The sequence below is a fragment of the Anomalospiza imberbis genome, chromosome 2 (genome assembly GCF_031753505.1).
Source record: "Anomalospiza imberbis isolate Cuckoo-Finch-1a 21T00152 chromosome 2, ASM3175350v1, whole genome shotgun sequence".
Taxonomy (NCBI): domain Eukaryota; kingdom Metazoa; phylum Chordata; class Aves; order Passeriformes; family Viduidae; genus Anomalospiza; species Anomalospiza imberbis.
In genome coordinates this window covers 107,886,341-107,899,432 of record NC_089682.1, presented here as the reverse complement: position 1 = coordinate 107,899,432, position 13,092 = coordinate 107,886,341, and the positions used below count along the sequence as shown (strand labels likewise).

The following is a 13,092-nucleotide window of genomic DNA, read 5'->3' as shown; positions in this document are numbered from 1 at the left end:
CAGACTTACTTGTGAGAAGTCAGGAAGTTTTCACATGAAGATATCCAGTCTGATTATGTAAGTGATGCTTCTAAACAATCTGAGACTCCCTCCTGGGAAATCAGCAAACCATATTTAAGCATTTCACATCATACTTGACCCTCAGCACCAGCACTCAACAGCACAGAGGAGCTCACATCAATCTCCTCACTCTCCACAGAAGCCTCCTCTCAGGTAGCAAAGCTTTCTGTTACTGTTCAAAACTCTCTGAAACTATTCAAACCAATAAGCAGTGGGGATGCTCCAGGGTCCACTGTGTAACTTCCTTTCCTGAGCAGCATTTTCAGTGACAAGTGTGTGCCAGTCTAATCCATTTAGTGAAATCCAGGCAGTTCTGTGATTCCGGATGGCAGTTTGTTATAGTAAGAATTAAGTTCAACACTACATGGTTCGGGGGCTGAGAATTAACATGACCCAGCACTATGTAAGGGGGGTGTCTTAAATCTCTTGCATCCAGAGCTAGATTCCAGAACTGATAGACTTGGTATGATATCTTGCACTGAGATAATCTCAGGCAATATTTTTCTTGGTCCTGATCTTTGGTGTCGGGGAGCAGCCAGTGCAGGTGTACTGCTGCAGAATGAGGAGCATGGAAAAATTCTAGACTATGATTCATAAAAATGCTGTGTACAATTTGGCGCCTGGGCCCTTATCTCTGTTCACAACACAGACTTTGACATGTCATCAGGAAAAAGATTTGACAAAAGCACTGCTTCAATAATTATTTGACTAGAAGGGTGACAAGACAAACCTAAGAGAGGCTCATAAGCCTTTCTCCCCCCTTTAATCCTATGCTATAATTTTTTAGAAAAAGTCAGAAGTTTCCTTTAGTTTAAGCAGCACAGATGGGGTGAATCAGTTGATTTGAAGTTCTTTGTTGCTACCTGATGGGACACAAACATACCAAGAAGTAATTTTACTGGTCTCTAATAAATCACTATTGGAAATGGATTAGAAGAACACTGGTGATGTTGGAACTTCTGTTACAGGAAGACAACAAACTCGTCACAAGTTTAGATGACCAAAGAATGAGATTTATGAATGCAGTGAACTAAAGAAATGGGGAAAAGAGCGGCTCTTCATTACAGAAAAGGTTTTAAGGAAATGCCATATTGATGATTTACTCCTGGATAGCTGCCAAGGCTTTACATACAGAAGTTGTGCCTTCTGAAGTCACATCCTTGATTTTTTTTTTTTTTTTTTTTTTTTAAATTTGGGTTGTTGTTTTTTCATTTAGTGGTGCCTGGGACAATTCTGTTTACAAGAAAGAAGTATCCTCCTTTCCTACAGAATAAGGAAGAAATATGTAGAGCTAGCAAATGTCTCTGTACAGCCTGCTAAAATCTTGTTATGCCGCTTCTTTTCAGATAATCTTCTCTGTTTTGAAAAACAGCTCAACCTGTTTCCCACATACACACCTGCCATGGCATATTTTGTAAAAGCACTTCTTATCCAAAGCTTCACAAATGAAAGTGTTGTATTATGGATAATTAACAAATATCCAGTTATGTAGCCTTCAGATATGCAATTATTTTAATTACATTAATTTCAAAAGAAATGAAGCTTTATAAAAATCCTCTTGAAACTGATACACGTGGTTAAGATATTTTGATAATGTTATCTCCTGTAGATGGTTAATGCCAACTTGTCATCTACTTGCAGAAACAGGAAGCACTTCCTGGTATGTCCTGTTCACCTTTTTTTAACATAGTAACCATTGTGAGAAAAAAAAAAAGGAAATTGCTTTGCATTTCACCTTTTTAAGTTACGTTTATAAAACATTCCACTCTGTATAGAAGCCTTTACTTGATAAAGACATAAATACTCTCATACTTTTTTTCATATAAAGCTTCATAACAAAATTTACTGAAAACAAGAAACATTGACTTGCTTTTCTGGCATAAATTTTTCAACAATGTATTGACTCCAAAGTCCACATACTGATGATATAAATAAACAAACAAAAAAAAGCATAGCCTTGGATGACATGATATCTGATGCCCTAAGCATTGCATAAGAGAGAAAAATGGTGAAATTTCCAGTACACTTTCTCAAAGTCTAGCCTGCCTCTTTTTGTGAGGATAAAACTCTTCTGGTTTTTGGTTGTTTGGGGAGACTTTTCTTTTGGTGTTTTGTTTTCCTCTTACTTTAATAACTTCCCTCTTTTAAAAGGGGTAGACACATAACAGTATTAATGTTGTAAGTGTTGTCCTTAAGGACTGAAAGAATTTTTCACCAAGTAAAGCACTCCAGCAATTTCTAGTGATATTCTAATTTCCTGGAAATTTATCCTACAGACAAGTCTATTCAGCCAAAAGGCTCTGTCTCCAGCTCTTAGTTTCTGCATCCTGAACTTTGATGCCTGCATTGTCCCTGAGGAGCTCATATGTCACACAAGTTCAGAAATCCACATGTGGTCTTTTCTGAAGCCTGATCAGCTATTTCCTTTGAAATCTAGAAGGAACACCTTAATCTGGCTTCTGAAGCTGCCTGAGAGACAATGGAAGGGATTTCAGCACTGGCATGACACTGTGAGTGTCCAGTGTTCCAACTGCTGAAGGCAGGTCCACCAGCATGAGTATGGAGTCTGTAGTTGAGGAAATAACTGAGGCTCTGTTTTAGTCATTTTGCACAAATCAGAGTCAGTTTTAATCTTTACCCCATGGCTCTTTGGATCTGGACTTGTGACACTGAACTAGTACTGAAGCATGATGATTAGACAGATAATTCTTCACTCACCTCCTATACAAAAACCTTTTCAAAGAGTAATAAGGAATAAGAAAAGACTGGAACCAAAGTGAGAAATCAGAGTTTTAAAAATTGTTTTGATTTGACAAGCTGAGATAACAAACTCTTGGCACAAAGCAAACTCAAACCTAAATTCTCCAAAATTCTACATAAGCACACTCCTTAGTATATAAAAGCTAGTTTGTGATGACATAGGGGAAAAAAGCAGATCCGCATCCCATTCTGGGAAGTGAAGGTTCAAGTTCTGTCTTAGGTTGCAAATAGGATTAGCTTCCATTTATTAACATCTCAAAGTCAATATACAAGGGGTCATATGCAACACTTTGCACCTGTAGCATCTCTTAAGGTATCTGTCCTGATTTCAGTTGGGATAGAGTTAATTTCTTCTCAGTAGCTGGTAGTGCTGTATTTTGGATTCAGTATAATGTTTGTAACACACTGATATCTGGGGGTTTGCTAAGCTGTATTTATCTTAAGTCATGGACTATTCTTTGTGTGTCTCATGCTCTGCCAGTGAGGAGGTACACAAAAAAAGGCTGGACGAAAGGACATTCCACACCATAGAATACCACACCCAGTATATAAAACTGTGTGAGTTAACCAAAAGGAGGACTGATCCAGGTTAAGGAATGGGGTCTGGGCTCTGTCAGCCAGTGCTGAGCAATTTATTGTGCATCACATGTTTGTGGGTTTAAAAAATTATTACTATATTATATTATATTATTATTACTATTACTATTATTACTATTATTATTACTGCTACTATAATTTACTTTGTTTCAATTATTACAGTGTTCTTATCTCAACCTAGTTTTGATTCTCCTTGCCACTCCACCAGGGTGGCAGGGGGAGGTGAGAGTGGCTGTGTGGTGCTTAGTTGCTGGCTGGGCTTAAGGCACCACAGCAGCACGTTAAGGAACAAGGGGTGGAACCACTCGCAGTTGTTATGTGCAAGTATCAGAGTTCAAACCAGAAAACTTACATATTAAGGAGGGCCAGGTACTATCTGAACCACAGGCTCCTTTTTTACTACATACTATGGAAAATGGCACTCTAGAAGAAGAAATGGCCCATCAAGACTCTCTAAGTGCAGATTGGAACAATAATAGAAGCAGACCTGGAATCCAATAACTGACTGCCCCCAAAACAGATGCCTTATTTGCCCCATGTTCGTTAGAAATGAAGGGACAGACACACCTAAAGAAACCCCTGCCTTCTGTAAACAGAACTTGATGCAACAACAGTGAATTAAATACTCTGGAAACGTCTGGGGTGATTTGTTACATCACAAGCTTTTTGTAAAAGTTTCCTCTAGTTAAATTGCCAGAGGAAGGGAATACAGACTACTCACATAGGAGAATATTCTATAAAATATTCTATTTCCCAAACAATTTATTTGCTTTGAAATAAACAGTGTTTTGCTTTATAAAGTTGTCCAATCACTGCTCCTCTAGGGAAGATGATTACAAATATTAAACCAAATTCAAAGGCTATAGCTCAAAAGCTGAGTCAAAACAAAAGAGAATTTCATGATTCCAGTCCAAGAGAAAAAAGGATTGTTCAATATATGAGCAGGGTGCTACCAATGAGTAGGAGATAGAGAAATTCAATCTTGTGATTGTGACAGCTGGCTGTTAATGAGACACACTCAGCTTATTCTAGTTGTACCAGTGTCTGCTGACTCTAGTTCTGTCAGCTTGTGGAATTGCCAACTTCCATAAAAAAGACAGAAATCTGAAGTATCTGTGGCAGTCTGTATAGGAAATAGTAATGAATTGTTCATTACCTGGAAATTCAACATTTTAAATTTCACACCTAGAAGCCATGAAACAACTCATACAGCAAAATAATCCAGAATGTTTAGATAGCAGTGGGTTATCAGTGGCTCAAATACATTATTGAAATGAAACAGTTAAAAACCAGAATTCAAGAATGCCAACATCGGCAGCGTATGCAGTTTTTACACCAAATAAACCCTTGATATGAATCCAAGTTTATTTTCAACACAAAGAAAATAGTTGTTAACAACTACAGAGAATAACCAAGGCTTGAAAATTCCAAAAGAGTGCAAAAAATCAAAGGATGAGTTTAAGAAACACAGGTCTGAGGGAAAAGATATTGTTTTCTCTACAAAAATGGAAGCTGTCTGTTATTTCAAAATGTGTCCACACATGTACATTGGCATGCAGAGAAAGGGAAGAGTGATGGAATACTGAGTCTAAATTTAGCCACAGTGATTACTGCTGCAGCATACCAGCTTCATTCATGGGCTGAAAGGAATCTGTAAATCACTCACTGGTTAAAACAATTCTTTAAAAATATGATGTCAAATCCTGTGCATACATATCCCAGGAGTCTAGGCACAAAAGCTTTTTTATCCTATTGGTACCCTACATATCACCCTACATATTTGGAGTTTATGGAAGTGTTGCTAAAGGCAGTTTCTATTCAAATATGTCACAAAATCCCAAAGAAGCCTTAGTTCCACAGATCACAGATTGATTGGAATGGAAATCCAATTATAAAAAAACACTTGGCTGAAAGTCTCACACATTTATTCAGGTAAAGCAGTCTGGTAGTTTCCTTCCTGACAATGATACATAAATTTGTGGAAAAGCTGCTTCCATCCAAAGTCCTGGCTGTGAGAACAAGGGGTTTTGTGGACTTGGCAGTGTATAAAGGTTGCAGAAGGTCTTCATGGTTCAAAATATCTGTTTGAAGGACTTCTTGTTGGTACTCAAAATTGTGAAATTATTCAAGAAAACTTCAATGAAGTGCCACCTCAGTACCAGTAGGAGAGCTAAAAAATATTCCCAGGTCTAGCTTTTCACTTTGAAAAAGCAGAATTGGACTGTCTGGGAGTATATTCACTGGGGGACTTATTTTCTGCCATCATGAATGAGGATAACATTCCTGAGGAAGAATTCTTGAGCCAGGGAAACCTCTGCTCCATTAATCTATTTTTTCCAAGGTCAGAAGTTTATTGCTTAGATATAACCAGAAGGTAAATTACCAATCTAGACACACAGTCCTTAGTTGACAAAATATGAAACTTACAAATTGCTCAGGATATGAGGCTCCCCATAATAATAAAGACACTCAGTTTGCCTAGCCACAGAACATCTCTCCTGTGTCCCAGGAGAAAGATATCTAATGAATGAACAATTACAGGATGTCCCTTTGTTATAGAAGTCTGGACTTTGCAAGCAGCAGAATCTCCTATATGATGAAGATGATATATACATATGAGATACCGTGTGGTATGAATCTTAGGAGATTCTGGCCTCAGTGAAAATTAATGGCAGCTGGAAGAGAAGAACAAAAAGACAGGAGGGAAAACACAACATAAGCCTGAAGTGGCCAACGGGGTAGAAAGAGAGGTAGTGAAATTAAGATTTTCATATCTGACTGTAGGCTTGTTACAGTCTGGAGCAACCTGGTGAAGCTCTTCCCTGATCCAAGACACTTAAGAGAATCCAAGAAGAAGGCAATATGATGTCCTTAACACGTTCAGCAAAAATGAACTGCAGATACAAAACCCATTCTTTCAAGATGAAAGGACTGAGGTTGATACACCACCCATGCTGAATGGGCACAGAGAGCAGTGCTCCAAGAAGTTGCATTTAATGCCAACAGATGGTGCTTCCCACCTTTATACAACCTTCCACCACCTTCCAGATAACAGTCTGTAGTGACATCAGAGTAGCCAACACCAGCCAGGCATGGAATCTTCCCTATCTATTCACAATTTGGTTCTCTGCCAGCCTCCCTCCACGATTCTCAATGGGAAGTGAAAGTCAAGTTGACGCCCTGATACCCACACTGGTGCACAGATGCTGCAGTTGCTTCCCTTTTCCCACCAGGGTTTTATTTGGGTTACAGAAAGATAAACTTTACAAAAATGCTGAGAAATAAGAGATCTAGAAATATAAATATCAGGAGAGGAAGACCAAACTTTTATCAATATTACAGTAGCAAAAGGATAAAATAGCAAATGATTACGGGTGGTCAGACATGACAGGAGAGGACTTCCCCCAAAGTGAAGAAGCATTTTATATAGGAGCAAATACAAAGTATGGGAAACAAGAGAGATGAAGGTGAAGAGGTGACAAAAATGTGGGAAGAAAATGGCACAGTGGGGAATGAAAATGTGACAGTGATATGAAGAGGAACAGAAGATCAGATAGTGGGAAAAAAAGAAAAACAGGACAAACTATTTACAAAATAGGATAGATAAAAGAGTGTGAAAGAAAATAACTATGAAAGCAAAGTTTAAAAAGCAGCAACAAAATGGCCAGCTGGTGTTTTTAGGGAATAAATACATACGGCACACATTTTATTCTACTGCATTTGAAGGTGAATGTAGGTAGTGCTAAGTAATTGATTTAGGACAAGATCGTAATTTCTCAGCAATATGCAGAGGAGTAAATAAAGAACACAGTAAGATCTAGAAAGTTTTCTGGATGAACACTACCATGTGTTTAAGGGCTGTATCCACAGCAACTAGAAACCAACACAAAACCAGTCACCATTTAACCACACTCCCCTGAGAAACTATCAACATAACAGTTTCTAGCAACATATTCAGACACCACGACCACTGAATATTTAAGAACTACAGTGAGGTACATCGAATAATGAACTTGGTGGGTTTATGTTCAAATTTTACCACATGCTCAATCAACTCATTGAAGTCAAGGGTGTTTGACAACCCAGTACTCACACACAGTTCCATGCTTCAGGTTCCTCCAGACTAGAAGACTGTAGCTAGAAAAAGACTGGGAAAAGTAAAGCTCAAAGAATTGCCAGCAAAGAAGTTCTGGGGTGATTGTTCCTTGCTTTTTCTTTTGTGCAGAAAGCATCCAGAGTGAATTCTGCTTTGGATAAAAGGGCTTAGTGAACAGCAAGGGAAAAAAAAAAGATAGAATTATTTACATCTCAGTATCATAGAGGTATACTAAAAACAACTTTTGAGAAGGGTTTTCCCCCCAATTTCTTCCCTTCCCACCCTTTTTATTTATTTTTTTTTATTTAAATTTTTTGATGTTGGTTTGCATAACCTGTCAAGCTCATGTTCTTCAGAATTTCTTGTGAAGATTCAAAAGAATAAACTTACTACAAAAAGCATCTATTTAAGAGAGGGGTCTCCCTTATGAGAGTCTGCCAACATTGCCCAGACAATGGAGCCCAAATTAGAAGCACTGATCTCCTTCCATAATGCTACCAACATTCTGGGAAACTGCATTGTCTCATTTCTCAGACAGATGAACTGAAGAGTAAAGGAGTGGGAGGAATGAGCAGAGCACCTTCTCAAGAGGCAGCTGAACAAAACTGTTGCACTATGGCATAGAGAAGAAAGTTAAAGTTCACTTCCCTCACCAAGCAAAGCAGAAAGTGTGAGAGAAAATGTTAATTTATCTCACCTATGGCACACTACCTACAAACAGCGTATTAGGACTTCAGAAATCCACACATTTACACAGAATATAATTCAAAGCCTGATCTGATGGCTGACATGTACTTCACAGCTTTTATTATTTTCAATTTCACAAAAAAAAAACCTGTCTAAGAAACTGATCTGCATTCTTTATAACTTCACTCCCACAGGTAAAATTATCCTCTAAATTCCTTTCATCTGCAGCATGATCTGTTCCACTCCGCTGTCTTCAAATTACACCTTGCCAAATTTCTAAAGGCAAAATAATTGCCCAAATACACCAATCCAGAAAATGGTTTTCAACTTTTCAAATATTATTTTGAGATTGAAAATAGTCTGTTTTTCATTTTTACCACTACACAGCAACATTTGTGAGTGATGCTTTTTCCGATTTAGCTGATGACTAGTAAATTCTGTGAGTCATTAAAAAACACCAGGTGGGTCAAAAGCTTTCATGACACACCTTTTCTGAAGAGCCTCTATGGAACATTCATACATTGATCCTGTGGCCTTCTGATCACGGGTTTCACAGATTAGCACTACCAGTTAAATAAATGCTCTGCTCAAGTTAAAGGCTAAACATGAAGGTAACTTGAAAGTGTTTCAGCAACTTGTAAAGGGAAGCATCTTACTGATGTTCAAACAGTGTTCCTGCATTTTAGTCAAACCCCTCCACCTTTTTAAAGAATTCTATTTGAAGTCAAACATGAAAAGACATTTTTCCACTTTCATTGTTCACAGCCTAGGGAAAGGACAAGATGAGAAGGGAATGTTATCAACAGTTCTTTTATCATTTACCATTCTGAATTTATTTACCACTTTTTGTAATTACAGAGATATTAGAAAGACTGTCCTTCCTAACTGGAAATGGCTTCATTCTCACGTCTGAAGAAACCCGGCTGCACTCCTCACAACTGCTTGTAGCCCAACTTACAGTTTCAATTCATTTTCTATTACAATGGCAACATTCAAGAATTGAGTAATTTCTAGTTCAGTTCTTATGTTATAACTGATTAGCATTTTAATAGGAATGGAGAAAAATAGATTATAAGTTTCTGCTTGAGGAATAATTTCATTATATTGAAATGTTAAGGAAATAAGAAAAACAGAACTATGTTATCAGGGACTGGAAACAAAGATTCATACTCCAGTTGCAGGCCAAAGCTTTATGCCACCATACCTCTAATTCTGGGAATGCATTAAGGGTAACACTGCTATATCTGTTTGCACGACACTACCCCCAACACAAGAAGAACTCATGTATCAGTACAGAGCTGTGTTTCAGGCAAAGAAAACTCAGTGAAGATAGTGAACACATCCAAGACACAGGAATTGAGACACCACCTGCCTTGTACTGCTGCCCTACAACACCAAGTCTGAGAATGTCTGGATTTGTTGGTTTGTATAAAACAGGGAAAATAAAAAAACTTTGCTACTCTGATCAGTAAGGAAATAAACCAAGAGGATTAAACATGGCAAATAGACAGTCACTTGTGGTTTACCTCTGTAAGTTAGAGAATTTAATTTCTGCCCTTAAGAAACAACATATACACCCATAAACAAAGGAATTTCATAGAAAATTTTCAACCTCTATGAAAAGGCTGCTAACCAGACAGATAGGCAGAAGAGTGAGGAGCATTTTGACTTCCTAACTTTACACAATGGCTTTCATTAAAGACCACCAAGAAGCAATCACTTTACCTTTCAGCCTCATTTTTTGTGACAGAATGCCAGGAGTACCACAAGATTGACATCCTTCTCACATCTTGTGAAGCAGTTTTAACATATAGAGCTATGCACACCACTTAAATGGCAACAGTACAACAGTGTATGAAAGACTGATGGAGAAAAATTTTAAAATGCATGACTTTTAAGAAACAGGAACAATCCAAGATCTACGAACCAAAAAAAACCAAATTCTTATGTAATCCTTAAAGAATGTATAGCAATACCTGCTGCTGTCTTTGCCGCCTCATTTGGGCAACCTGAGACATCATGATTTGACGATCCAGTAACTCCATTCTCTGCTGCCTCTGGATGTCAACTGTTGCTCCCATTCCCACTCGAACTTCATTTGTTGGTTCCGCAGATGAGAAGACTGGTTCAAGAGTCCAAGAAAATATCTTTGCTACCCATCTGGGTACACAAAGAATTCGATGAACTTTTAAGATACTGCTATTGTAGCAAATCCCAGAAATCTAAAATCAAAAACGAAAATGTTAAAAAAAACCCCTGAGAACCAAAAAACTTAAGTACACCACATTTACTTTGAATTTGGCTGCAGGTAAAAGTTGGTCTTTCTGGTTTTTAAAGCACTTTTACTGTATTTACTCACAGTTCTCAGTCAAGAATCAGAGAACAAACAGGGGATTTCTTTACTTCCCTACAACTACAAATTGCTTTTTTAAATCTGTATGGTGCATTGCCTGTGACTCATAAAGCTGCAAGGGGCTTTTTGTTTGTTTTGGAATCTGAGTCCAGGCCAAGTGACCTTTTCTAAAACTGGTCAAAATTAAAATAAAATTTTAATTTCTAGTAAAAGAGCTAGTCAGGGTATGCTGCACGCTGACCTGAGAAGATTAAGACAGCTCTTGAGGATGCTGAAGCACTCTACACACCCCTTCAAAAAAAAACCAAACCCCCTTAAAACTTCTGTCCCCACCACCTGAATCTCTCCTTGTAGTAAAAATAAAAGCAAACCCGCGGAACTGAAGTTAATTCTAAGACTATGCACACACTCATTCCAAAAGAAGCCCACCTGCCTTACAGGAGGGAAAAAAAAAGACATTTGAAAACCAATTCATTAAAAACTGTGATACTGAATAAGTCAGTTTTTGTGAGGCCCTTCTCCTACCCATAAGAAGAAAACACATTCTCTGTGTTCATGCTTGCGTTAGGGCCTGATTTAATTTCAGATTCCACAGGAGAAAGAGAAATCATGAGCCCCATAAATGGAATTACAGTCATCACTCAGCCATTATTTTGAATGCCATTGTGAAACCACAGCACTTGAGCCCCAAGTGGTCCCATCTGCATTCTGCTTTATGCCACATTTCAGCATTTGTGACTCCCTATTGTCTGTTATGCCACAAGAAATATGCTGTCACAGCAGAGTGAAATGAACAGGAAGAGATCTGAACCTCAACAAATCTGTAAACATACCCCAGAAATGAAATTATGCTAAAAGCAATGTAGAAACTCTGCATCTAATGTATCTATTTATTTATTTATTTGGGGCTATTTGTTGTATCTCACTGACATTTGTATAAAGATATGAAATGTATTGCTGATTATACAAAGGGAGACAGTACAGGAAAAAAACAGCATTCTTTAGGAGGGGGGATATTCTTCAGATTATTAACAAGGTTATTGTTAAATATCCAATGAGGTAGTGAGACTTTTAGCAAAAACACATTCTGCTTTTGGAAACAATCATTTTTGTTTTATTCTACTTTCATTTTATGACTCATGGTTGGATGTACAGCCCAAGCTGTTGGTTGCTTGACAGCCCAAGTACGGGCTGTCATTCTAAGATGAGAAAGAACAGTTTTAAACTACTCTTAACCTCTTCAGTCTCTCAGTCGTGCTATGAGAAAGGAGGTAAATACTAAAAAGGCCATAATCACATCAGACTGAAGGCTGCCTTTAATTAATATTTGCTGTATTCAAAGGAAGGTCCTAACTGGACAGGGCACTGTAACAGGAGCTTTTCCTGACCTCAGAGATCCTTTCCTCAGCTCTAGTGAAACTGTTCCAGATGACTGTAAACTCATGACTAAAACTGTGCACATCAACTGGAAACTAAGGTATAGCTATAATCACCAAAGAACAAGAGGAAGAAAATTCCTATCACTTCTGCAATTCACCTGTTTTTGGTATGTACTGCTTGAGGTGTCTGCCTAGCAAGAAGGTCCCCCAGAAGCAAACCCCTTGATCCTGAGGGAGTTAGGTAGATAGGCCCCTCACGCAAGAAAACCTAGACTGCACAGTAACTGAGAAAGCAGTTTTTGGGGAGTGAGAATTACTGAACCAGATTGCAAATATTACATACACATTTAATCTGATGTTTTCTTCAATGTAAAATGCACAAGCAGCACCAGAACATACAGATTATCTCCCTTCCTTCCCCCTTGCTAGGTGTAGGTATAGGTAGTACCATTAGGCTACGGAGCCAGGACCCCTCTTTGATTCCACACCTGATTGTACAGGTGTTAACTAGGCAGAGAAAGAAGTCCCACTCAAAATACTTTGTCCAACATCACACCAAGATTCCTTCACTTCATTCAAATGGCCCTCCTAGATATTGATCTCTGCTCTCTCTTACCACCTTTGAAAAGGACTAATGTTTTCAAAAATCTTGAACAGGTTCAAAAAGCCACAAGAACAAAACAAAGCAAGTGGTGATAGGAAAATCTACATCTCCCTGAATACATTTCAAATCTTGGCACGTGTCTGAACATACTAACCACAAACAGAATCATTATTTAACAAGTCAAGACAGAAAATAGAGCATTGAGACAACAGCAGCCTATCTTTGGTGTCAGTACTTTGGAACTTGTTTGTCTTAGAAAGGAAGGCATACTGCAAGCCCCAATTAGCAGCTGCATCAGTAAAAGCATTCTTGTATTTTTCTTAGCAGAGATGGCTGGGCATAGAATCATATAAGTTGGAAAAGACCTTTAAGATCATCAAGTCCAGTTGTTAACCCTCTACTGCCAAGTCCACCATGTATTTAAGTGGCACATCTACATGTCTTTTAAATGCCTATAGAGATAGTGACTCAACCTCTTTCTGCCCCGGGCAGCCTGTTCCAGTGCTGGATGAACTTCTTGGTGAATAATTTTTCCTAATATTCAATCTAAACCTTC

General features: G+C 38.1%; 1 protein-coding gene across 4 annotated transcripts in view; it reads right to left on the bottom strand.

The window, feature by feature from the left end:
* Nucleotides 1-13,092, bottom strand: part of UBAC2 (UBA domain containing 2) — an 86,318-nt gene that overhangs the window by 7,273 nt on the left and 65,953 nt on the right. For 3 of the 4 annotated variants that reach the window (XM_068182510.1, XM_068182509.1, XM_068182508.1), the window contains one exon: nucleotides 10,177-10,422. The exons of the other annotated variant lie outside the window; for it this stretch is intronic. In XM_068182510.1, coding sequence (XP_068038611.1) covers nucleotides 10,177-10,422 — 246 coding nt within the window. The remainder of the gene's footprint in view (nucleotides 1-10,176; nucleotides 10,423-13,092) is intronic. 4 annotated transcript variants of the gene reach the window in all.